Source organism: Armigeres subalbatus, chromosome 1, assembly GCF_024139115.2.
Source record: "Armigeres subalbatus isolate Guangzhou_Male chromosome 1, GZ_Asu_2, whole genome shotgun sequence".
Lineage (NCBI taxonomy): Eukaryota > Metazoa > Arthropoda > Insecta > Diptera > Culicidae > Armigeres > Armigeres subalbatus.
The window spans coordinates 63,082,388-63,109,607 of NC_085139.1; the positions used below are offsets into that span (position 1 = coordinate 63,082,388).

General features: G+C 37.2%; 1 protein-coding gene across 1 annotated transcript; it reads right to left on the reverse strand.

The window, feature by feature from the left end:
* Positions 1–1,376: 1,376 nt before the first annotated feature.
* On the reverse strand, positions 1,377–25,504 carry LOC134226212 (probable ATP-dependent RNA helicase DDX43). The gene is made up of 4 exons (XM_062706833.1): positions 25,229–25,504; positions 24,868–25,142; positions 2,914–3,959; positions 1,377–2,702 (listed from the first exon to the last, which is right to left on the reverse strand). Exons 2-4 carry the CDS (start codon positions 25,130–25,132, stop codon positions 1,803–1,805), a joined length of 2,211 nt encoding a protein of 736 aa, XP_062562817.1. The 5' UTR covers positions 25,133–25,142; positions 25,229–25,504; the 3' UTR covers positions 1,377–1,802.
* Positions 25,505–27,220: the final 1,716 nt, after the last annotated feature.

The window sequence follows — 27,220 nt, forward strand, 5'->3', positions numbered from 1 at the left end:
TAATAATTAGGCAATATAGTTGCCACTGCCTTATAAAGGGTTAAGAATTCTTTGAAATTCTTCGAGAATACCTTTAGAAACTCCTTTGAAAAATCCATACGGGATTCGGCTATTCTTTCAACAATTCCTTCAGCAAAAACCCTTCACAAATCACTTCTCACTCTTTTTTTTTTAATTCCGTCGGGGATTAATTATTTATTAAAGGGGAATTTTTTAAAGAAACCGTACGAAAAATCGCCCGGAAATTCGTTTTGAAATTCCTCCGGGAGTTCTTTTCGGTTTTTATGTTGGAAATTCCTCCATAAATAATTTAGAAAATTGCTAATCATTCTTACAAACACTCTTTTAGTGATTTCTTTGAAAAATTTCTTGGAAAACTGATCCCGAAATTCCTTCGGAAGTTCCTCCAGAAATTTCTTTGAAAAATTCTAACTTACTTAGTATTTTTTAATATATTCATAAAGAATTTCCGACGGAATACTCAAAAAATGTACAAAGTAATAATCCCCAATTGATTTTCCGAATAAATTCCTAGATTTCACCAAGAATAGCTTCGGAAATTGTCCAGGAATTCATTGGACGATGGCAAAACGTTTTTTTGCGGAACGGAACAGTATTAACGTTCACTAAAATTTCAATAGATTTGATTGGTATATTTATTCAAACATTTTTAATAATTTTTTTTTTATCTTTTGAAAGAATTTCACTCATGATCACCGGGTATTGAAATTTCCCTGATTATGACAGGAATTCCATGATAATTCCAGGTATTTTCCAGGTTGGGAGATATTCCCTGATAATTCCAGGTTTTCCGGGTTTTTCCAGGTAGTAGACACCCTGTGTATTCATCTTGGGTTTGACCGTGCACAGGCCCTTTTCAGGTTTGTAAGTGAGTTAATATGAGGAGGTTTATGGAAGATTATAACAGTAGGGAATCGTTAAGGTAGAACGTGAAACACAGTAAGAACTAAGATAGAAATACAAAGTAGGAAAGGGACGAGCCTGAAAATGAACCCTCGACCTCCTGTTTGTACGGTAGAAGCGGTAGCCACTAGGCCACCGTGCTCTTCAGTTCGAAAATATGAGCTATCCGTTCATATACATTTTATCCGATCCACGATCCAACAAACATTAAATAAGCTCCTTAGGGGCCATCCACAAAGTACGTCACGCATCTAGGGTGGAGGGTGGTTCAGAGCAGCGTGACGATCCATACAAAAATTTTAGAGATTTGTTACAAAAAGTTTGACGAAGGGGGGAGGGGGGTTGAAAGTGACGTACTTCATGGATCTTCCCTTTCCTATCTTGCAACCACGCACGCTCGATGTTTTTTTCTAAAACTCCCGGTCATCATAGTGACGAAGAGAAATATAAAATAACGTTATTTAAATCTTTATTTGTATTATTATAAAACAATAGTTATTCTAACTTGAAATTCAGGATGTTCGAATGAAAAAAAAAACACGGTCAAGGGGTTTACAAATTTCGAATTTTGGCTCTACCAAAAATAACCCTATTCAAATGTTCCAGTCTCATGACGATTTATACGCCGAAAAGTCCACATGTTTATATACATTCGAGAATGTTAGTTTTGAATGTTAAATACTTTCCAGAAATGAATTAACAGAGCAATTGATAATTAAAGGCGCACTATAAAATAAATCAGAGTCTAGAAATTTATAACTAAGGTTTTGATATTTGAAATAAACAGATTCGACTCGAATGTCGAGAAATATACACGAATATTGTCACAGAACGTGACAATTTTGTCAGCTTCCTCTTATAGCATCAGATTTTAACAATTACCATCGGCCCCCTCCACTGCGCCCTCCGCCGCCTCCTCCACCACGTCTTCCACCCCCTTGTCGGCCAAAGGCACCCTTTTCGCGGCTCTCGCGCTCTTTCTTGGCCGCGAATCGTTCGGCCATGCTACGGATCTCCTCCGGCACTTCTTGTTCAGCTTCCTCTAGGATTTTGATCAAATCACCCGCAACTGCCCAATCACTACGTGTGAAGAAACTCAACGAAACTCCGCTCCGACCGGCACGGCCGGTACGTCCCACTCTGTGCACATACTCTTCAATATTGCGGGGAAAATCGTAGTTCACAACGTGCGAAATATCCTCAATGTCAAGTCCACGGGATGCCACATCGGTAGCAATAAGCACTCGCACATCGCCGGATTTGATGTCCTCCAGAGCTTGTTCACGGTCGGCTTGTTCCCGATCGCCGTGTAGACTGGTGCAGTTGATACCCGACAGAACAAATTCACTGGAAAGGTCATCTGCTCGTGTTTTCCTCCCACAGAAAATAATGACTTTGTCGTTCGGTCCCATGTTCTTTACAAAATTTAAAACCCTCACGTATTTGTCTTCCTCGTCGATCATCTCGATCTGTTGGGTGACTGTGTGCGTGGCAGGCAGATCTAGCGTTCCCACGTACACCTGAACGGGATTGTTCATATAGCTTTGCGCCAGTCGGCGGACGCCCGGTGGCCACGTCGCACTGGTCATGATAGTCTGCCGATCGGGACGGATGTCCAGTAGAAGTTTTCGAATTTGCGGTTCGAATCCCATGTCGAGCATACGATCCGCCTCGTCCAATACCAGATAGGTAATGCTGGTAATATCGATGACGTTGGCGGCAACCAGATCGTTCAACCGACCTGGCGTAGCGATGATGATTTCCACACCGCCCTTCACCTGTGGTGATAGATAATATTAGATTCATATTTAACAACTGTGCATTTGTTTTGCTTTATGTATTAGGATGCAAATCGAACCATATGATGCCCAAATACTGTAATGTAACATTGCAATCAAGGTTTAAATAAATGTTAATGAGCATTATAAGATTTCGTCAGTATATAAATTAATTCATAAGCCTACTAATGAACTACTCGATTCCACTTACCTTATTGATCTGCGTTCGGCGATCGCCTCCACCGTACAAACATATTGCTTTGATGTCCCGGAATTGGTACTTGAACACCTCTTTCTCAATTTGGAGGGCCAGCTCGCGGGTTGGTGCCATTACCAAGACATTTGGACCGCCACGTGGCTCCCCCCGCGGTACCGGTTGACCTTCGATGTGGATGAACGCCGGCAACAGGAAAGCCAATGTCTTTCCGGTTCCGGTTTGCGCGATTCCGATCAAATCTTCACCTTTGAGCAGCACGGGCCAGGCCTGTGCTTGGATTGGCGATGGTTTGGTAAACCCTGCCTTCTTGATTTCCTCCAGCAGTTCAGGGTACTCATGGAAGGCATGTTCGAAGGTTTGTACCGGATTTGGGATTGGATCAGATGGTTTGCCCGTATCTTTGAAAGTTCGATCTACGACTATGTTATTGTTTGAACATCTAAATTCATTGACCTCCTCCGGCGTCATGTTGGACACTTCCGGCAGTTCTTTATAGAAATTTTTGATCATCTTTGGACACTTAGCCCACTGTTTTGCAGTGGCCTCATCGCACTGTTTATTCAGCGCATCCCAATCGATCAAATCAGGGCTCTTGGCGCGACCGTTTTGCTGCTGTCCAAAGTTATTCGAGGTGGAACCAGTCCCCCCTCCTCCGCTACCAAAGTTAGAGTTATAGAAGTCGTTACCTCCCCGATCTCGATTACGATTGCCTCCGCCAGATCCGGAATTATGGAAATCGTTACTGTCACGATCCTGATCCCGATGATCACGATTACTGCCGCCTGATCCGGAGTTGTAGAAATCGCGACTACCATAAGTGCGGTCGCGATCCCGGCCGTAGCCACCACGACCACCACCGCCACCTCCTCCGCCACCGAAATTGTTAGACCGATCATGAAACGGAGCACTTCCACCACTTTCTGCCCGATCGCCTCTTCTTTCGTTCAAAATTCCGAAAATTGCATCCCGTGCACGAGACACATCGTTGGGGGCTCCTTGAAGATGTATCGTTGAACGGCCATTACCGGGGTTCTTGTCATCTGGAGAAAACAAGCATAAGGAAATAAGGAACGTGCTATCAAGCATTTATGGATCATTAGGACAAAGTGGGAATCAATCATAGAAAGAATATACATATTAATTCTGTTATTATTCTGTTATTGTATTCATAGAAAGAATAAATTCTCGCTTAACTTTTCAAAAGGTCCTAAGTAACATTTTTTTCATGAATTAATTTGAATAGCGCAATCAACAGAACAACATGAAATCTATTGATTGCAGCATTCAAATTAATTCATGAAAAAAATGTTACTTAGGTCCTTTTGAAAAGTTAAGCGAGAATTCATTGTCATAAAATCTGCATACACAAAATTCATTCGCAAAATTCGAGTTTTTATCCGATTATCACAAAACTTTCAGGGAATAAAAAAACAATTGAATATAGTTTTAACATCATTCATTTAATTTATTACACCTTGAAATCCTAATGCGCGAACCTTGACCTTAGCCTCCAGCCTCCAGCGACAATGTTTTGTCGCTAATATTCTGTGCACTTTGACACTAAAATAAACTGACCAGATGGCCCGGATTATGCGGGACAGTCCCCTATCCAGCATACCTGTTCCGCTTTATCAGGTGTCCCGGAAAACGTCCCGGATTTTATGATAAACCTGTCAAGTCTAGAAAATCTGTGGAATCCTTAGGGAATAGAATGTCTAGAAAATCTGTAACAGATTCGAACAATCAGAAGGAAAAAATGAACTTTAGAGGGTCTACTGAACCTGGAGAATAAAATTTTGATTACACCCAGGTTTTTTTTACACGGGGTGTATAAACTTGGGTGTATTTTAAAGGATCTGGTCTACTACGAAAGGCCGAATCACAAAAAGCCGAATCACGAATGGCCGAATTACAAAAGGCCGAAAGCAAAAAAGGCCGAATGCACAAAAGGCCGAATAAAATCGGCAGACCAACAAAGTGGACCGGAGCGCGCGCGTGATTTCTCAGTGAAGTCTTGTGAAGTCAGTTTCGTTTCTCTTAAATTGGGAGAAAATGATATGCATTGAGGAACACCGCGTTACCGCAAGTTATACAGCTTTTGGTCAAAAGCATAAGAATTGAAAAAAGTCTATTTTGTTTAGCTTCTGATGTCGCAATTAGATCATGAGTAGTATCAGAACGTCGGCTCCAGGGGCACGATTTGGGAATTTAACTTGATTACTACGTCAACAAAGGAAGAAAAAAGAGAGCTCTCGGATTACTCCGTTACTTTAAAGTGATAATATTTATACGTATGTTCATGCTTTCATTACTGCAATGAAGATTGATCTATTATGCAATATATAAGGAATCAAATTGACTCTGTAAACACCGTCATACAACTTCTTTCAATTGAAAGATTGAGCTTCGACGTTGAACTGACGTTAAATACCTCAACTTGTTGTTGGTATTTTGTAGTTGCAAAATACGTGGACAAGTTTTTCTTAATGGGGCAGCATAATAAAAGTAAACGTAATTTTTTTTTTTTTTTTTTTTTTTTTTTTTTCGAGAGTTGACCAGTTGTAGTCTTAATAGACTGGTATCTCGGCTGGGCTCTCCATGTGATACACAATACTAGCAGACGACTCAAGCTATGTTGCTCACTAGGTCACTGCGGCCTGGGTTTGTATTGTGATCATACCGATACATTATTCTTTCTATCTACAGTCTGTCAATTATAAACCGAACAAATAATGGAAGCTCAACATGTACATAGATGTTTTCTGAATAAGTAGTTAACATGTAAATTTAATTATTAGTTACTTGGAGCCGACATTCAATACCTAATAGTAGTCTATGTTGACAACGGGTGGTACTGTTGCCATTTCCAAGTAACAATTTCGAATAAAGATGTAATGATATCATTCTGGTAGGGTAGTTTCAAAATAGATTAATTTAAGTACTATTGTAATAAATGGACACATTGAAGAGCTTCCCTTATTTTAACACGGTTGAGTATCGGATGTTTGTCAATACGTCGTCGAGTTAATTGTATCCTATCAGTCACAGTAATGTCATATGTTAAAGTTTCAGTAGTCTAATAGTGATCATTATACAAAATTTCTGTCCAGTTGTTCCGTAATTGCTTTTTTGGTCAAGTTCTATTCCCTTTTCTAATATTCAAACCTTTATTATTTATTAAAATAATGAGGTCTAAAGTTCAGTTATTCAGATTCAGGGTATACAATATTCAATATAATAGTGGATGAACGCATCATATGGTCTATCCTCATTTCCGTAAGTGGTCAAGTTATTAGTCTTGTAGCAATAATAGTGGTACTAGTTATTCTCTATCTTGTGAGTGCAATGGTCTCAATTAACTATTCTAAACAGAACTCTGTCTCTTGTCTTTCTGTCCACCGATGGTCATGTATTTATTTTCGTTTTTTATTATTTATTTGATATCTTTAAATTTCAGTCATTTATTTTACTATCGGTCATTTATTTTATTATAAGGTAAAGGTCATCGAATTTGTCTTAATACGAGAAACACTAAGTCATGTACCCTATATATCCGCTAATTTTTCTAACTAACCTAATAGAAGGAAAAGAGAAACAGTTTTTTTTTGCGTTGATCCATGCAGCTAGAGAGACTAAAATAAAAAGATTATCGAGAAGATATAATAGATACATTCACTATCTCCAATGCCAAATTAGTAAATCTACAAATTCTACTTTTCACTACTAAAATTCTACTTCAGCTATACGGGTACAAAATGAATTATTGTTAGCTACTACTACAAGTATAAATAGATGTATGCTATTTGGATAAGCGTTTGTTTCAGGGTCTTGTTAGTATTAGAGTTATGTTAGTTAGACCCTACTGAGCCTGCCGGCACCTCCAAATTTACCAATAGGCAGTTGTTGTTAGATCGTGCGACACTAACCATTAGTTAACTTGGAGGCATGGTACCTCAAGTGTTTGGTATAACTGTTGACCTTATTTAAGTAAGATGTGATAAAAGTTTCTCTACGGAGCTTATTTTCAAACCATTACCATTAAAATAACGATATTCTTGTGAAAGAGAAAAATGGAAAAATATCTTAATTTTTTAATTTAGTGTTGAACTTAACCTTTGTTTGAAAAAAGCACTCTATTAAACAACAAAAATAAAAATAAAATAAAAATCTTTTTAAGACACTTGAAATATCAACGTCAAGCCCCTTATCCATGGACAGGGAATAAAAGTAAACGTAAATTTGTGAATATTCCAAGTTCTCTTAATTGAAAGATTGAAACATTTTGTAATGATTCGGCCTTTTGTGTTATTCGGCCTTTTGTATCATTCGGCCTTTCGTGGTTCGGCCTTCTGGGATTTCGGCCTTTTGTGGTATGCTAGAACATTTTCGGCCTTTTGTGATTCGGCCTTCTGTGGTTCGGCCTTTTGTGATTCGGCCTTTTGTACTGATCCCATCTAGACAGTGTTCGTACACTCAGAAATACAAAAAACCTATAATAGTATAAAAACAAATCTATTTAAGTTCATGCGAAGTTTATTCTAGGCATAGTTTAAAAAGTAATCTATTCAAAATTATAACCTTATCTACCATCGACTTGGGCAACACTATGTTACTAATGCATTAATCGCCTTGTAATATTTGTTGAAGTCATATTTTTCTCCATGTGCTGCAAACATTTTCTTATTTTCGGTACCTAATCGTTTTCAGCAGAATTGGCTGAATCCGGATCTGTTTCGGCATTATTAACTGCCACCGAATCAACAATAATATTCGCGGTAATAAAATAAAATTGAATTATTATCTAAAAACCGGTATATAAGAAAGTTCTTGAAGACGCAAGTTGAAGGTAAGTTCAAAAAATGGGTTACTTCAAATATATCGCCTGATGTGCTTTGATTTTAGAAAAAGATGACACTTCCGGAACGTTGTTCATTCCAAAACGTTTTCGGTGGATCCGTAAGAGTCAACTATAAAGGTGTTATGCTGATAGTCACCCACGGAAAGACAGGAAACATCCTACGCCATCCAAAAAATGACGTGGAGCTGTCGGGATAATTGGATTTCGATGCCAGAAGATGAATCTGCGGCGCTCTGACCAACAAAATATAAATTAGTCGTTTGTTTTGTGGCGTTGGTTCACTCGGTTGCTCATATTGCATCGGCAATTTTTTTTTGCTAACACATTTAAAGTAGGTACCGTTTATCTTGTTGCTAGTATAGTTGTTGGGCTGGCCCAGAGTCTATTATATAGAGTTGCGCAAAGAGGATCTTCTTACTCTTATTCTGAATGATGCTCTTGTTATTATGTTGAAAACTTTCATTTTTGTTCAACCCTTCAAGTGACTTCACGGGAGTGATTACTTCTAAAGGTTTTTAATTCGATAACCAAAGTCACCTACAGAGTGCAAACACGTGAGTTTCTTGTTGCAACTTTATTGGGGGGTGTATTGAAGTTTTTTGAAGCTGTTTCTAGAACAAATCTAATACATTTCAATTCATGAATTTTAATTCGCCATAATAATCATCAGGCGATAACAATACTTCCGCCTTACCAACAATCATTTGTTTACTTTGCTCGATAGGTAGACGGTTTGACAGTTCAATAGGTAGATTTGGCTTCACTCTTTGCGTAACTCTATATATAATAGACTCTGGGCTGGCCAAGTATTTTCGTATACACCCAATATTTTTTTTACACGGTTGGTGTTCTTTAATTTCCCGGTTAACCTGATTTTTCACAACCTTTTAAATACACCTGAATTTTCTTTGATTTTTTTGTAAATTTTTTCATGCGGTTAACTCATAGTTTCATTAACGCTCAAGGTCGTAATCAACTAAAACCCACCCGTGTAAAAAAAGAACTGGGTGTACCCCATTGAAGAATAAAATGTTTGAAAAAAATGTTTTCCGACTGTCTGTTATTTTGGTAAACAGTTGAAAATTCAAAACAAAAATAAAATTGAGTCGACAAATACTATTTTCGATATTATCGCTTTATACTATTGCCTTATATATGAAAGTTATACTAACCGAGTATAGCCTGAACATATACGAAGACGGGGTCAACCAGGCGAATAGCGATTTAGAATGACTTTAAATCTATTTAGTATAGATTTTTCTCAGAGTGTAAGTAGAAAAGAATCTAGGGATTCTGGAGGATCAACAAAAGATAAGTTGATTTCTTAGTCTCTGGACGTAGAAATATTAGGATTCTGAAGCATGTGAATAACCTGGATTGTCTAGAGAATGCGGAAATATTAGGAATTTGTATGATCTACAGTATCAAAAATATCTGTAGATATTCTGAAAAGATTAAGTCATGACAATGATCTGAAAAGTAAGGACTTGTGAGTTAGCTCCAGAAACTGGAAGAATTGAATATCAGAATATGTGTAACATCTGACTTCAGACATACTTTAGGAAATAATCGAGTATGATTGCATACCCACCAATGCTAAGCGAAATAAAAAAAATAACTCAGGTGAACGTATGTCTGACGAAAAAAAAGATCGAAGTGAAGGTACCTATGTCTGAGTCCCAAGTAAACGTATGTTTTTCCTATCGCTATAGCAACTTGTTCGGTATGTGCATAAAGAGTCGTGTATGCACCGATAGCTTCAGTTTATTGACAGATGCGGATGGACTCGGATTGGAGAACCAGTACCAGGTTGAACAACTTTTTGAACTATCGTGGGAGCTTCTAGAAATCCTTCTAAATCCGTTAAAAAACTTACGGGTTAGGTATTTTTGTAGACATCGAGAAACCTCCATTGGGTCTCAAGAATACTTACGAAGTAAGAATTCTTATTCACTCTCTGTGGGGTTAAAGGACTTCTAAAAATAATCACGAACGCTGCAATCTTCAAGATAATCAAGATTACAATCCCCACAAGATCACATAAATCCATGCAGCACTTACAGCCCAGAAAAACATTCTAGCCATGCAATACTTTAAATATGTTGGTCTGAATACACTCAGGTCGTTTAATATTTGTCGATTGTGGCCTTTGCCAATATCCCCATGGAAAAATATAAAAAAGGTCTTGATATGGAAATGCTATTATCCAAACTTAGACGTGCATGTTCATGATATACTTAGAGGCGAAAGTATAGAATTGATAGTTCCGTTAGGATACGGCAGGCATGAAGAATGTTTTTATAGAAGTCGATTTGGAAGCGAGCGGAGGGCAATATTTGTGATGGCACATATCATATGACCTTCCTTCTGCCAAGCTCCCGTATGAAGGGGGAGGAAAGAATATCAGTGTGGAAGCTGATATATCTCCACTGGAAAAAGGAAGGTGGTTTGATTTGCTCATATGCCATCGCGTGCGGAAGGATTTTCTATCGACAAGTACTGTCTCCAAATTTCTAATATGAAATCAGCATTTTTCAGCAAAAGGTCTTGTTTGTGAAGAAGTGCCATAACTAGTCTCATATGCTGAGGAGTGCTACACCTACTCAATTTATTTTATCGAATGTTAGTTGTTTGCCAAAAGTGAATCGATTGTCTTGGAATTCCAGGATTGTTTTATTTATAAAAAGTTCAGCTACTATCAACTAGATGTCAGACAAGTACAACAAGCAATGAAACTTTATAAGGAACATCTAATGGAGTTTGGAAACATGTTTGAAGATTCCTTGGCATATTTTTCGTATGAATACTTCCACGAAGACATTTCAATTCAAATTTGAATAACACCATAGACGAATTTCGCGCCAACTATTCTATGGGGCTGGCAGCACCATCTCAGAATCGAATGAAACTTGGTGGGCATAAAGATATGGTATTTCTAAGCAAAAATTGTCAAGAGTAACATTTGATGAGGGCCTAATTTTTTTTTTCATGGATTTTTTATAAATCGATGTAACTCTAAAATGACAAGACCTACAAAAAAGTGTTGTATGGCGGACTGTCGTGAAATTCCCAGAAGTTTTTTTGGAAAAATATCCAAAAAATAAAATACCAATTTCTACACTGGAAAAAATTAGTTTTAAAAATTAAAATCGATATTACAAAAAAACCTCATCTCAGAATCCGATGAAATTTTTTCTGCAAATAGGTATTTTAATTATCTAACTTTTCTGGGAATAATGTTCCTGTGACATATTTAAGGAAAAAAAGTTTTTCTAACAAAAACTTTTTTCATGTCCATATTGAGTGAAAATTTATCAGCGTGTTTTATGCCTACAGCGCCAATTATAGGTTCAGCAGCCTATCATCGACCAACGACACATTTTGGACGTATGAAAATTTGTTTGGGAAGCAATTTAGCATAATCTAACATAATTGTGGACCAACATTTGAAAAGGGTTTATGTTTTATTTGACTTTTTGTATCGAAGTAACTGAAAAACAATTACAAAAAAATAATTACTTTGGAAACGGGCAATGTTGCCGAAACGAAACTGAAGTGATATTTAATTGTAATAGTGGAAAAGAAGATGTTGTTTTTCAGCAAAGGCCAACCACTGTACGGTGTAATTTAGAAACCGATATAAAGCCTGTAAATGATTTTGTATCGTATTTTATTGAAAAAATTGATAAACTTATAACTTATGACATTATTTTCAAACAACAATACACTTGTACTGTTAGATTTATCTGAAAATTATCCATTCATTATCCAAAATGCTGCTCAAGGTTGGAATAATTCCCACGCAACAATACATCCATTCTAAGTTTACTTTAAAAGAAACGGCTAATTAGAAAACGTTAGCTTTATTAATCAGAAGTAATGACCCATGACACAAAAGCTGTTCACTTATTCATTTCAAAATTAATTGACTTTTTGAAACAGTTGATCGATTTTACAAAAATTACTTTTGTGTCTGGGTGAGCTGCAGCACATTATAAAAATAAAAGGAACTTTGCAAGTCTGTGTAATTTAAATTCAAAACATGGCTTAGAAGCAGAATGGCACTTTTTTACAACATCGCCCGGAAAAGGCCCTTTTGTCTCAAACGAATGGCAAAACGAGCAACTCTTGCCAAAGATTATGGAAATACTATCAAGACTCCTCGGGAGTTGTACGAATGGGCACGTTTTCAATCAAACAAAAATATCACTATATTACATTTCTGTTATATCACGAATGAGCAATACCGCCATCGGGGGTGGCAATAGGTCTGGGGGTGAGAATGGGTCATCGCTCTCACCGCGAGCATGGAGGGCGTAGAGCAAAATCGTTCAAAAAGGTCTCTTATATTTTTGTCTTCTTGTCCTCAGATACATCCATTCTACAAGCATTCTAAGTAGTTGACAGAGTGACCCATTCTCACCCCCATTTGACCCATTGTCACCCCCGACGACGGTACTCAACAAAAGTATGATGAACTTTTCAAAAAAGCAAAAACTATAATTGGCACACAAAAGCTTCATTCTTTTATACCAATCGCTCATAATAAAATCCTGGCTCAAAATATTCCAACTCAGATGAAGACCCAAAAGTCTTTGAATTGTTCGACTAAATTTACAAATTAAATTAAACAAATAAAATTGAAGAAAAAATTTAAAAAATGCGGAAAATTTATTATTCTTTAAATGTGCGTTTACCGGAAATCCCCCTAATGAAATTACCTACCGAGCTTCATCGTTTGGAATCAAAATGTTTATTTGATAAAAAAAATCGACCTCCAATTTTTATTTTTGCTAAACCAATTTTAATCTTTACATTCATTAATTTATTTTCTCGGTGAACGAAACGCTCTTTTATGTTTCAGACTTCATAGTTCAGACAAATTTACAATAGTGCATCAAACATCACAATTTTGTAAATCTGGTCATTTGTGTGTAACATTGATATAAGCAATCTAGGAAAATATACGCCCTTTCCAAATGTTGGTCCACATTAATGTTAGATTATGCTAAATTGCTTCCTAAACAATTTTTTATACTTCCAAAATGTGTCGTTGGTTGATGATAGGCTGCTGAACTTATAATTGGCGCTGTAGGCATAAAACACGTTGATAAATTTTCACTCAATATGGACATGAAAAAAGTTTTTATTAGAAAAACTTTTTTTCCTTAAATATGTCACAGGAACATTATTCCCAGAAAAGTTAGATAATTAAAATACCTATCTGCAGCAAAAATTTCATCAATTTCTGAGATGAGGTTTTTTTGTAATATCGATTTTAATTTTTAAAACTAATTTTTTTCAGTGTAGAAATCGGTATTTTATTTTTTGGATATTTTTCCAAAAAAACTTCTGGGAATTTCACGACAGTCCACCATACAACACTTTTTTGTAGGTCTTGTCATTTTAGAGTTACATCGATTTATAAAAAATCCATGAAAAAAATTAGGCCCTCATCAAATGTTACTCTTGACAATTTTTGAAAAACTAAGTATGCAGAGTGGCTTATAAATACCATATCTTCATGCGCACCAAGTTTAATTCGATTCTGAGATGGTGCTGCCAACCGCTGGTCGAGTTGGCGCGAAATTCGTCAACAAGCTAGCAAGTTTTTGGAGCGGAGCTTTGAAAAAAAAATCTATTAAACATCCATCAAGGAGCTGCAGGATTAAACTATTGAGCGAGCTCTTGGAAATCCACTAGGATTTTTCTTTATGTTTCAGTGAGAAGTAATTTAGAAAATTTTCTGAAGGGAATAATTATTTTCACAAGATATCCTAAAGCATTTTCACTGGAGTAATTTCTGGACAAAATTCGCAAAGATCAACCAGAATGTTTCCTGATAAAATTGTTTTATAAACATCAGAAGGAGCGAATGTAAAACTGAAACATTTCCATTTACAAAAACATTATCCTCTTCTTGCGTCCGACTATGGTTATGGAGTATCGAGAAAACGTCTTATTGAGACCATCGCCACCTACGTACATGAGGTAGATTATATGATGCTTTAAGGACATAGTTGGAAGAGTACCATTATGGCCGTCAATATGGCACCTGACCCTCCACGGGTCAACCCCACACCTCCCGCACTCCTCTCCCACAAACATTAGAATGCATCGAACAGCTTCGAACAAAAGTTCAATATTCGAATTACTAACCTGTTCACAGCATATTTATTCACTTCCCGTGACAATGAACATGTTTCTCCGAAGAATCCCATGTATTTCGGCTCGAATTATATCATAAATCAGCAATCTTGTGCCAATTTAATAGCCGTTCGCGATTCACTGCACTTCACTTCTGCTCAAAGGGCATTGGAAAAATTAAGTTTTTACTCACTTCTTCGCACATGAGCAACCCGAAATGTTGATGGAATGCAAGTGAAACATCACTTTTTGAAATCAGTCACTTGTTTGAACCGAAAACTTTATAAAAACTGCTATTTTTGCCCGAAAAAAAACTATGAAAAACTGATCGCGGAGCGAATGTAAACACCAGCGGCACCGATAGCAGCTAACTAATAACTAGGGTGGTTCAAAAATGATTTTGCTCCGCCAGGCTCAGTCGATTATGTTTCATATTTTGGGTGTCGTTCGATGGTTTGGGCTGGTTTAAATAGGGGCTTATCGTGCACAGGTCGTTTCAGGTTTGTATGACTGACAGTTGATATGGCGAGGTTGAATTTTACATTATTCTGATTGTGGCACTCCGTCATTGGGCGCTGGCGAGGGAGGAGACCATATGACTGGATGAAATTCACCATTTAATTGTACCTTGACAGATACGTATTTCGACCTCCACAGTAAGGTCGTCTTCAGTGTCTCGTTCTTGCCCGACTAAGTGGTGGAATTAAATGGGATTGTACAAACTCGTCTTATGACAAGTGAAAACATTCCAATAAAAAGCTCAAAATAATTTTCTTAACAAAATTGATGAAATATTCAAGAGCTTTAACTCCATACACAATGCATATTGAATGGTCGTTCCAATAGTTGGAAGTCGATTTTAATCGAGGTTGCGAGTCTTTAGCATCAAGGATGTTATCGATCATTTAGTAATTTGCATTCGATCCACTAGTAACGTAGTTACAGCAATATTTTCAGCAACTTAGACTAAATGATAACGAAATTTCAATAATTTAGTTTAAGTTACTGCTACTAGCGGTGTAGCTCCGTTATTAGTTGAATTCTAACAACAAACCATCAGGCAGAGTTGTAGAAAAACCTTCGCACTAGAAGTCCACCATACAACACATTTTGAAAATCAGCTTCTGGAATAAGTTATTGACAAAATACTAAATGATCGAACGCAAATTACTTAACGATCGATAACATCCTTGTTTAGCATAATAATCAGGCTTCTCAGAAGGAATCAGTGAAACGTGTAATTCAACAAAATAGCCAGAATTTGTCTGCGATATCTGCACCAGGGGCAGATACTTCGTACAGAAAGTGTGACATGGGGGTGAGTGGGATATAAAATGCTATTTTTTGCGTAACGTAATCAATGGTTCTTTCCTGCGGTGCGAATTTCGTTCAGTGAAGTCTCTGGAATGTTGCTTTCAGCTATGTGGGTTCTCTTTTCACCAGCGCACATTGGGCCACGTCGTAAAATTAGGAGGAAAAAATTATTTTCACCATAATAATAATATTTTAGGATCAAAGTGTCTTCAGCAAAGTCAAAGCTTATTATTTAAGCTTTATTTTGAAGTTTGTTGCAATAGGGTGGCCCCACTACATTTTGAGATAAAATTTTGAACTTCTATATTTCTAATTTTAGCATTGTACGATGTTCTAGAAAGTTGTTCCTTATTTAATTTTGAGGCACTTTGCTGAAGAAACCATTTTTGTACGTCGTTTGTATCATTTGTTATGATAATTTTAAATAATTATGTTAGGGTGACCCTAAAAAATCAATATTTTGATTGTAACTTTTTAGTTTTAATTTTTATCGAATTGACGTCTTCTACAAAGTTTTAGAGCATAAAAAATGCACGTTTTGGTTACATAACCAAGTAAATTCATTGGTGGATTGCAGAGATATCACTGTTTTTCTTGAAAAAATCCGTTGTTTTCAAATGCTTGTATTTTTGAATGGGGGAAAAAGGGGGATCCATTTTTCCCTGGGTTAGACAGAGGAAGGACTAAGGATTACTCTGCATATTTTGGTATTGAGGAATTTGAGGGAATTTGAGGTTTTTCCATCATTTGAAACTTGACAACTTCACTGAACAGACCGTAATCGTAGGTTGTTTACATCACTCGTTCAATCGATTTTACTTTTAAATCGCTAGGGTGGTACGGAAAATTAGGTTTTTTTTGTGTATTTTTTATTTAATTTTTATCTAGATATATATTAGGGTGGTTCAAAAGTTCGATTTTTCTCCACACCGATCACTCAATTCTGTCCCATGTTCTTAGTGTCCTCCGCGAATTTGAGCGAAATTGGATAACAATTGATTTAGCACGAGCTGTTTCAAGTTTGCATGGGAATTAGTATGGGTAAGTGGATTTTTCATCCTACTGATTATGGCGCTTCCCCATACAGCGAAAAAAGAACCCACATGGCCAAAATCGCATGTTGATTAATCGTTCTAATAATTAGTTATCGGTTTTAATCCAGCTTGCGAATCTTTGGTTATGGTTATTGAACTTCTTCTTTTGTCAGTGCTATCTTTCGCGCCAAGAGCAGCAATGTTGCCTGTGAAGTAGTTTCGCGATAAGCTCCAAAGAACTACAACATAAATTAAAATCGATTACTAAATATTCGAACGATTATCCAAGTGATAATTCTTTAGGGCTCCTTTTGGCTATGTTGGTTCTGTTTTCGCCAGCGCCTAATTGGAAAGTGCCATAATCAGTATGATGAAAAGTTCACTTTGCCCATACTAATTCCCAAGCAAATTTAAACGGCTCGTGCTAAATCAATTCGCGGAGGACACTCAGAACATGGGACAGAATTGAGTGATCGGTGTGGAGAAAAATAGAATTTTTGAACCACCCTAATATATATCTAGATAAAAATTAAATAAAAAATACACAAAAAAAACCTAATTTTCCGTACCACCCTAGCGATTTAAAAGTAAAATCGATTGAACGAGTGATGTAAACAACCTACGATTACGGTCTGTTCAGTGAAGTTGTCACGTTGATAAGCGTTGATATTATTGAACATGTTATCCTACCAATCGGTATATTGAGTGAAGATGCGCTGGAAATATATATATATATATATATATATATATATATATATATATATATATATATATATATATATATATATATATATATATATATATATATATATATATATATATATAAGGAAGTTATGGTTACTATACACATTTTGTTTTTGACGAATTGGGCGGAATTTTCGGTTTTAAAACACTTCTAGAACTGATGATTTTGATTTCCTCGTACATAAAGCCATTTTTTCAAATGATGGAAAAACCTCAAATTCCCTCAAATTCCCCAATACCAAAATATGCAGAGCAATCCTTAGTCCTTGTTCTGTCTAACCCAGGGAAAAATGGATCCCCCTTTTTCCCCCATTCAAAAATACAAGCATTTGAAAACAACGGATTTTTTCAAGAAAAACAGTGATATCTCTGCAATCCACCAATGAATTTACTTGGTTATGTAACCAAAACGTGCATTTTTTTATGCTCTAAAACTTTGTAGAAGACGTCAATTCGATAAAAATTAAAACTAAAAAGTTACAATCAAAATATTGATTTTTTAGGGTCACCCTAACATAATTATTTAAAATTATCATAACAAATGATACAAACGACGTACAAAAATGGTTTCTTCAGCAAAGTGCCTCAAAATTAAATAAGGAACAACTTTCTAGAACATCGTACAATGCTAAAATTAGAAATATAGAAGTTAAAAATTTTATCTCAAAATGTAGTGGGGCCACCCTATTGCAACAAACTTCAAAATAAAGCTTAAATAATAAGCTTTGACTTTGCTGAAGACACTTTGATCCTAAAAAATTATCATTATGGTGAAAATATTTTTTTCCTCCTAATTCCACGACGTGGCCCACTGTGCAGCGTTTGGAGGGGAGGCGCTGTAGCTAGTGTAGTGAAAGGTTTAGTTTCACATACTAGTTTTCATACAAACTTGAACCGGCTTGTGCTCACCCAGGTTTTGTTCGATTCGGTTTTTGGAGGACACTCGGAGCATGGGACGGAATCGAGTGAGCGTGTTGGAGCTGGGTCGTTTTTTGAACCACCCTACTAATATTTTATGTTTTTTATAAATACGACACCAATACTACTACAGTATAGTTTTTATTTATTTATCTTTTTTTTTTTTTTTTTTTTCGAGAGTTGACCAGTTGTAGTCTTAATAGACTGGTATCTCGGCTGGGCTCTCCATGTGATACACAATACTAGCAGACGACTCAAGCTATGTTGCTCACTACCCGGTAAAAATCGTTTACTCATTAAGGCTCAAGACTCCGTAACTCTGTTTTGAAAATTAATGACGTTATTGCTTTTTAGTATTGGTGAGGCAACTTGTAAGAAAAAGTGACGAAAATTTGAGGTGGGTGGAAATGGGGTGGTAAAAGCTTGTCAGCTGCTGCATAATGTTGCCAGATGCAACAAAATGTTTATTTTTGAGCATTTATGAAATATTTATTATATGGAAACTTATTTTAAATTTCTTCGTACACCACTGGGCTTTCAACATACAGTGTTGGGGAAAGTACAGTAAAACACTTTGATTCTCCGAATATTTACATTTTATCCGGTAAAATTTCGTGCACTGAGCAGTCGAGCACACTGAGACAGTTTCCCAAATAAATGTAAGACGAAATTAAGTCTTTTTTATTCTTCATCCACAGACTGTTTGCTGCTGCGTGAGTCTCGTGCCATCCATCCACACTTTATTGTGCGCAGTGCAAATAGAACAGAATCGAGTTGAATTAGGCTGTGGCACACAGCCTTGAAAGAGTGCTAGCCACAGATACTGATTTATTAGTTCTAATCTGTAAAATGAGTAAGGAATAATGAAATGTATATTTGCCGGCACCAAAACCGGCTATACGTTGAGAAATTATTCTACGAAAACATTGATTGTGGGGGGAGAAAATAGTAAAAGTATGTGCTGCCGTCTGCTTGGTCGTGGCTGCTGCTGCGGTTGCCGTAGTTTTGTTTTGTTACTGCATGGTAGGACGAACGGTACGGTAAAATAAATGTCAACCATTCTTCACCCTGCCAACAGAAGCTTGCATAATCTTTTCTTTTTTTCTGATTGATTTGATTAATTCCAAACAAACCGCAATAATTATTTGATCAAATAAATCTGGCAACGATGAAATGATGATTCTTTTCTTGTATATGCATAAAGTTGTTTGCGTGTCGACTAGCATATTTGATGTATTGTTTTGATATTTCTTAGTTGCCTTGCCGAGATTTTGAGCGCACTATTTCACCTTATGCGGTAGTGAATTTGGGTTTTCCGAATTTTGCAACATTCACAATACGGCCGTCAAGTTTGTCTCTCACTTCAAATTTTTTAAAGCAGTTTTCGTTGGTTTTTCGACATGAAGTGACGAAATTGGTGTTCAACATCAAAGACAAAAGTGAAAGTTAGGTAGTGAATTATGTTTAGTTGTGATAAAATCAAGAAAACGGCGAGAAAAGAACAAGTGAAAAGCTGAGTGCATGTGTATGTGTGTGTCTCGATCGTTCGGAGTTGGTGTGTGTATAATTAGTATACGAAAATTTGTCTAGGAAAAAAGCAGTTTTAAGCGCTTTTCAGTTAATTAATTGATAATTAATTAGCTAGGTGAGTGAAAAATTCATATTAAAATACCATGAATATACGTTGACAGAGGTAAGTTGGTGAATAGCACTGAAATATTGAATTTTGGCTAAAATTGCATTAGTATTAGTGCGAATGAGAACAAAATCATCTTCATCATCAAATTGATTACGGTTTATAGAGCCTTAATGGGTACTTTTTGTCTGCTATCTCTTTCTCTCTGCTGAAAAATTTACCCATTTTGGAAGAATAAGTGGATTTACTCATTTAAATGAGTAGATCCACTTATTCTCTCAAAATGGGTAAATTTTTTATCAGAGGGAAAGAGATAGCAAAGAAAAAGTTCCCATTAATGAGTAAACGTGTTTCTCCGTGTAGGTCACTGCGGTCTGGGTTCGTATTGTGATCATACCGATACATTTCCCTCCCCGCAGTCTGTCAGTTTAAAAAACAAATAATAATAATAATGAAAGCTCATCACGCGCATGAATGTTTTCCGAATAATTAACATGTAAAGTTGATTTAATGTTTTCTTGGAGCCGACATTCAATACCGAATAGCAGTCTATGTTGACAACGGGTGGTACTGATGCCATCTCCAAGTAAAGGCCGTTCTACAGCGATTAACGCAACGGCGCATCTTGACAGTAATTCCACAGACAAACAGACGTAACACTAAAGAAATTTCCATCGACCATGACTTCAACGATCAATTTGAATTTGATCGATTGCGCGTTTCACAACTAGAGGCGCTAGCGTCGTAATCCTTCGAGTTTGACATTTCACTCCAGCGCCTTCTGGTGACAATGTCATACGAAACATTGTTTTGTGCAACATGCTCGCAAGATGGTGGTAGAGGAGATGGGCGATGGATTTTTCTGAAAAATGTTCAAACTGTTACGTCTGTTTGTCTGTGGTAATTCTGTATTCTCTGTCAAAACGCGTCACCGCGCCCACCACCGCAGCCGAGCCATAACACTCTGATGTAATGTGATGGGATCATACTAGTGGACTTTGTTTCAACATGGAATAATTTAAATGTTATCGTAAATATACAATCAATTAATTTAAGTACTATTGCAATAAATCGACATATTAATCTGAGAGCTTCCATTATTTTGGTGGTTGATCAAGATTATGGCGTCATATCCTTTACAGTACTGTCTGATATCATAAATTTTAGTAGTCAAATGATCATGTTCTATTCCGCTCTTCAAAATTCAAGTCTTTAAAGTCTGGTCCAAGATTCAGTTATCAATGGTATGGTAATGCTTCATTGCGTCTATTTCCTAGCTAAATGAATGAATTTTACGATTATGAAGCATTGATTTATATGAATAACATCATTAAAAATATGTACTACTCGTTGGATCTTTTGGTCACATAAAATACAATTATGTTGATGTGTATATGGTATAGGTATACACGATACACCTCGTTAAATTTGAATTGCTGACTATATTTCAAATAAACACCTTTCATGAAAACTTATTTTGAAACTAAAATATCGTATTAAAATTTGATGAATATCAATAATCGTCCAAAGTTTTGAAAATTATCTAGTGAAAGCAGTCGAAACTGAATCGAAAGACCATAATGGGTTACAGTTCAGAACCGTTTACCAAACAATCTTAAAAAAATTGAGCCTGCTTTTTTAACAACTACATATTTTAAACCATGTTCCAAGAAAACGCCTAATACTATCTTTGAGGACTTATGACGGCCTTGCATAGCATGGCTAAGGTCTCAGTTAAACGTGAATCTATCTCTTGTTTTACCGTCTAGTGCTGATCATGAGTTCATTCCCTATCGGTCATTTACTGTGTTATAAGGTAGTCAACTAATTTTATTTGTCTTTCAGAATACACTTAGTCACGTCTCCTATGTCCTTCAATCTTTCTTTAAATTGGAGTATGAATTATTTTCCTAACCCAAAAAAAAAAATTAAGAGCGAGACAGGTTTGTTTATACGTTGATCCATGCAGTAAAAGTAAGAGTAAAATAACAAAGATTACTGAGAAGAAATAACGGATACAATCACCGTATATAATGCAAAATTAGTAAATCTTCAGTATCTACTTTCACTACTTATTGTATACTGAACTATGAACTACAATTGGTGCAATGGATGATCGTTTGCTTCCTAGTCTTTTGTGTTACAGTCAAACCTCCATGAGTCGATATTGAAGGGACCATCGACTAATGGAAATATCGAGGAGTGGAGATGAAAATCCTTGGAAAGCTGTTTGAAGGGACCATCACAGTAACCCAGAAATATTTTTTTAGTATGGCATAATTTGCTTCCATGAGTCGATATCGAGTCATAGAACATCGACTCATGGAGGTTTGACTGTAGTATTTTGTTAGTTAAGACTGGTACTAGACCCTGCCGGAACCTCCGCAGCATATACTCAAGAAGATGTTGTTAGATCATGCGACACCTTCTCTAAGTATTTGCATGGAGGTATGATATATCAAGTGTTTAATTATTTTCTATATATTGGCAAAAAATACTCGACGCGTTTCTGTTAAATTGAAATGTTACCGGGATTAAAATACGTACTTCAGTACTGCTTATAGTGTAACCTTACTCGGATGCAATTAAATTCATCTCGTTTTCGTCTAACGGTAATGTGGTGAGTACTAATAATACTAGCAATGTGTACTATAAAACAACAAATTATTTCACAATTTTAACAATATGCAGACACTTGACTTATCAATGTTGACCCCATCATCCGTGGACAGGGAGTATATGACAGTTTTTATTGCACCAATACTTTCAAAGGTTTGTTTTGGTACTCAACCCACCTTCACCTTAATCCACTTTAATTCTCTCTACATGACTAGTACCTAAGGACGTGAGGATCGACCAATGACTTTAAAAGCCCATCATCAAATGAAAGTTTACAAAATGTTTTCAAAACAGTGAAAGTGGTTGTCGACTGTAACTGCCTCGGAGTATTGTTTTGTTTTTAGGCTATGCAGTCTGATTACCAGCTAAAACGCTATATTAATTCTGATCCGAAGTTTCGGTACTTTTATTCTCCTATTTCAATGGATTAAAATGGTTCAGCGTTTCATTGTCATAAGTGTATTGTGTATCATTGTCATAAGTGTGCATATTGCTCGAAATTTAAAAAAATTACTATAAGTTTTCAACATTGGGTTTTGTGATTTTTTCCCTGACCTCAGTCGAAATTACCTGACTTTCCCTGACATTCCAGGTCCAAATTGGAAATCCCTGACTTTCCCTAACTTTCCAGGTTTTTTTTCAGGTAGTCGACACCCTGTTGATGGATTGGACGAAGCTCGTTTGGTGGCTCGGATGGAGCCCGCTTGATGGCTCGGATGCAGCCCGCTTGGTGGCTCGGACGGAGCCCGCTTGGTGGCTCGGACGGAGTCCGCTTAATGGCTCGGACGGAGTCCGTTTGGTGGCTCTAATGGAGCCCACTTGGTGGCTCTAATGTTGCCCACTTGTTGGCTCAGACGGAGCCCGTTTGGTGGCTCGGATGGAGCCTGGTTGAGCACTCGGACCTAGGACTCAAGGTTTTTATAGTTACCCTCGCTGCGGCCAACAGGGTGATGTCAGGTGGCAGTGGATAGGCTGTGGCTCAAGTCGAGTGCCTTCCACTGTTGCTATTTCATTAAAACCGGATTGAAAATAGGCCGGTCGCGACAGGCCGCTGACTCTTTCCATGCGGCGTTTGATTCCAAAATGCACCATGAACGTGTCGTCAGTTATGAAAACTTCAAGTTTGTGGTTGGCAATGCAAAAAACAATGTTGACGTACTTGATATGCAAGCAAATGACTTCTTCAAAGCTCACCGTTTTAGAGTAAACGATAAACCACTGCAAACCACGCCCGTACGTGGATTCCATGCGAAAAATGGTATTTGAAAAAGGCCGTTATGAACTTGGATACGCAAACAATATCAACAGTAAGGACATTAAATACTGCAAGTTGTTTTCCAAGAAACAATTTATGTTGGTTGTAATGTATCCGTATTTCAGATTTTATATTTTTATTTAGAGAAAAAAGCATAATAGCGGTAAAATTAAGGGGTGCTCTTCTTGCCCCGCCCTCTGCTATAGCAAATCAACCAGCCAACCTTATATGGTTTGATTTTGTAATTTGTTTATTTTATTGGAAACGAAAGCCTGTTATTGTGACACTTTGGATCAGGTCAAGGATAAGTTTGCAGAATTTTGGATAACACAATGGATCCAGGATAAAACTAAACAAATACAAAACAATTAAAACACACGAACACTAACTAAATTAATAACAAACATGTCAAATTTAGTGCTATTTATCTTTGAGCTGCACTTTTGAAAGATGAGATTGATGGTTTCAGCTTCACTTCCAGTGGCAAGTTGTTCCAACATGAAACTCCTGCGATTAGAACACTTTCGCCGCTCTATGTCGTGTGCCTTGGGACAATGAGTGACCGCGTTCTTTATTGCTGTGCATGGACAATATGTTCTTGGACAATGTTGTGCATGGACAATATGACAATATGTACAACGAGTGGTTACATAAAGTAACGGTTTGAAGCACCGGAAGGTCCTTAGTGTATTGTATGCCTTTTGCACAACGTTGTTTACTTGGTATGACCAGGTCATGTTTTTGTTCATTTGGAGACCGAGGTTAGTCACATGGTCAGATAATGGAACAACTTCATCACAGAAAACAATATTCGTTTCCGGTACGACACATCATTTTCTTCCTGACTTTTGAACGCAATGACCACGTCGTATGCAACTTGTGCGAGAAAATCGATTAAGAATTACTTAGCTAATGTTTTTCGGTTTTTGTGTGCACACACATACACAGGGATAGAAAGAAATTTTGTTCAGCTCAAAGAGCTGAGTCATGGTTCTCCGAGCCTTCTAAAAACAAGTTAGATTTTGGAGTTAAATGATGTTGCCTTTCGGTACAACTACGAGAAAGGCAAAAGATCGGTTGTAACTTGTAGTTGTTTATCACATTCATTCAACTAATTGAATATGACTCGAAATCTACAAGCAGAGACAAGCTTTGGGCCGATTTAAACTCTAAACTCCAAAGATAGTGGAAAACTTCCACCATCCTAATAAAAAGGTCCAACAAATGTCCCAGTGGTATTGATGTTTGTGTCTAGAAAACGTAGTCTCTGAATATCTGATCAGAGCACGATTTATTTGGACACAGTATTTTGCAGCCCTGGACAATAAAAACAAACTTCTTAAAAACAGATCATTTAACTTTTTTTTCCAATTCTTTCCCACTGTTCACCGGGTTACTGTCCCGACCTACCCCATACACTTACCGATCTCAACCTGCGCCCGTGACTCCTTCCGGATCCGCTTGATGGTCGTTCCACCTTGACCGATAATTTTCGCGATGATGCGGGTGTTTACCTCAAACGAGCTCCGTTCACTCCCTCCCGAACCGCCGGTAAATCTGTCCGAATCATAGCCGCCACGCTTGGCATTCGCGTGTGGAGGGACGTAAACACCACCGCTGCCGCCACCTCCTCCTCCTCCACCGCCACCACCACCGTTGTAAGTGTCGTCATCCCAACATTCGTCCATCTTTAGCGAACTGCGGTGAATGATGTATCATCAAAAAATGCGAAAACGATACTTTCTTCGTGTAGGGTTTCTTGTGAAATTGGAAAATATACTCACCGTTCTCCTCCGGGCAAGTAGCGGCAGAACAAACCGTGAACCGAGCTTTTTCACTGCAGCTTAAAATTATTCTTTTATCACTTTCAACTCAGCAGGCTTTTCTGAAGCGTGTATCAAAAACAAGCTGCTGAGTTTGCCACAAACCGAGTTTAGTTCGACCAGTCTGCTCTAATTTCAAGTGAAAAATAATTCAATGTGGCGGCCCACGGCAGCGACGGCAAGTTTTGACTACTCGCACCAACGCAGGTTTATCAGGCCATCTCATTCACACAAATGTTAAAAGCAAATCACAAATGGCGATTTGACGGCAGATTTTTTTCATATGGATAGTGTGACGATTACTGTAGACAGAAAGAAAGAAGGCATTTTAATCGTGCGCTGGCTGACAAATAGCTATTGGTTTTTCCACAAGAGTAAATAGTGCATATAGGACTCAACATATCAGAACGAGAGACAAAGACTTTCTTTTTCTTACTTTTGTTGTTGTTCAAGTTTCGGATTTGACGAAACAAAATGTTTTCGTTGTTTTAGGAGTTCGTTCACCAAATTTATGGCGTTTGCCATACACAGCAAAAAAGAACCTGAAATTTTTTTTTGAAATATTGTCTATCCAGAACAAATTTATACCGCTTTTTATACCGAAATTGGATTTTTCTCCAGATACAGGCATTTTTCCCAACTTCGGAACTAGTGCGCTGGATTCACCTAAAGATGCGCTAAATAACGCATCAATTAGTTTGACAGATAAAACTTCGGAAGAAACTTCGGTTCGGAAGTCCCGACTTCCGAATTCTAAGTTGGTGCTACGCCGACAATACACTCAGGAAAATCGACACATACACCCAAAAAAATCTGCACGTTGTTTCCACCTGAAAAAACACGTACACTGACAAAAATCCAATCATATCCATTATGTGTGGCACACATAAATTTTGACTATAGCATTTCCCACATAACGGCTATTTGAATTCGCATAGCATATATGTGGAAACACACATAACCGTTATTAACTAATAACCTTAATGTGGATTTTCCTATAGCGGGTGGTTATTAACGCACACATAAAATTTATTTGTGAATTTCTTTGGATTTTTGCCAATAAAAATGTGTGGATTTTTATTAGTGTAGATTTTTTCCACCTGAAATTCACGTAACTTTTACCTGATTTTCCGGTAGAATTCTCATTCTACGTGATAATCAGGTAAGTTCTACCTGAGTTAGCAGATAGAATTCACTGGACACGTAACTTTCACCTGAATTTTCTGAAGCATTTTCCGTTACATGTGCACGTAAAATGTACCCGAAAATTCAGGTGGAAACAACGTTCAGATTATTTGGAGTGTACTTTATGGCAAAAATCCATGTATTTTAATATGCATATCATGCGTCGGCACATACTTAATAGGAGGTCGTCAGTTGCATTCTAGCAAAAATTCCGCTTGAGGCCCTTTCAAAACATTTTAACAACAGCCACTACACCGACAGGTAGTGGCTGCGTGTTTGTATGGTTTGTATCAATGTAATATTGCATATACACTAGTGACATCTGCTGTTCGATATCGTAAGTTTTCAATGTCTCCGGAGACGAGCCAGCCTCGGGCTGCAAGTCTCCTAAATAAAGACAAAAAAAAATGCTTTCAATGTTCCTTCCACTCACACGAGGTGGAGAACAGTCTTGAAGAAATTGAAAGTATACAGCTAGAATTTAGTATGGAGGTACAATGAAATGCTGAGCACAATGTTCCAAGCACACATTTTAAAGATTTTACTCACAAGTGAGGCACCGCGTGGCACACTTTTGACATTAGAGTGATCAGAATAGAAAATACTGGCAACATTGCTAAATTTTTGTTTTGACTTGAAACGAGTGTATAACATGACGTCACCTGACGTCATATGAGGACAATATTTACATTCTTTCGACCGCGTTTAAGGTGGTTATACAACAAATCCACAAATCGGCCATCTTGGAAACCACGTGTTTTTTCTAGT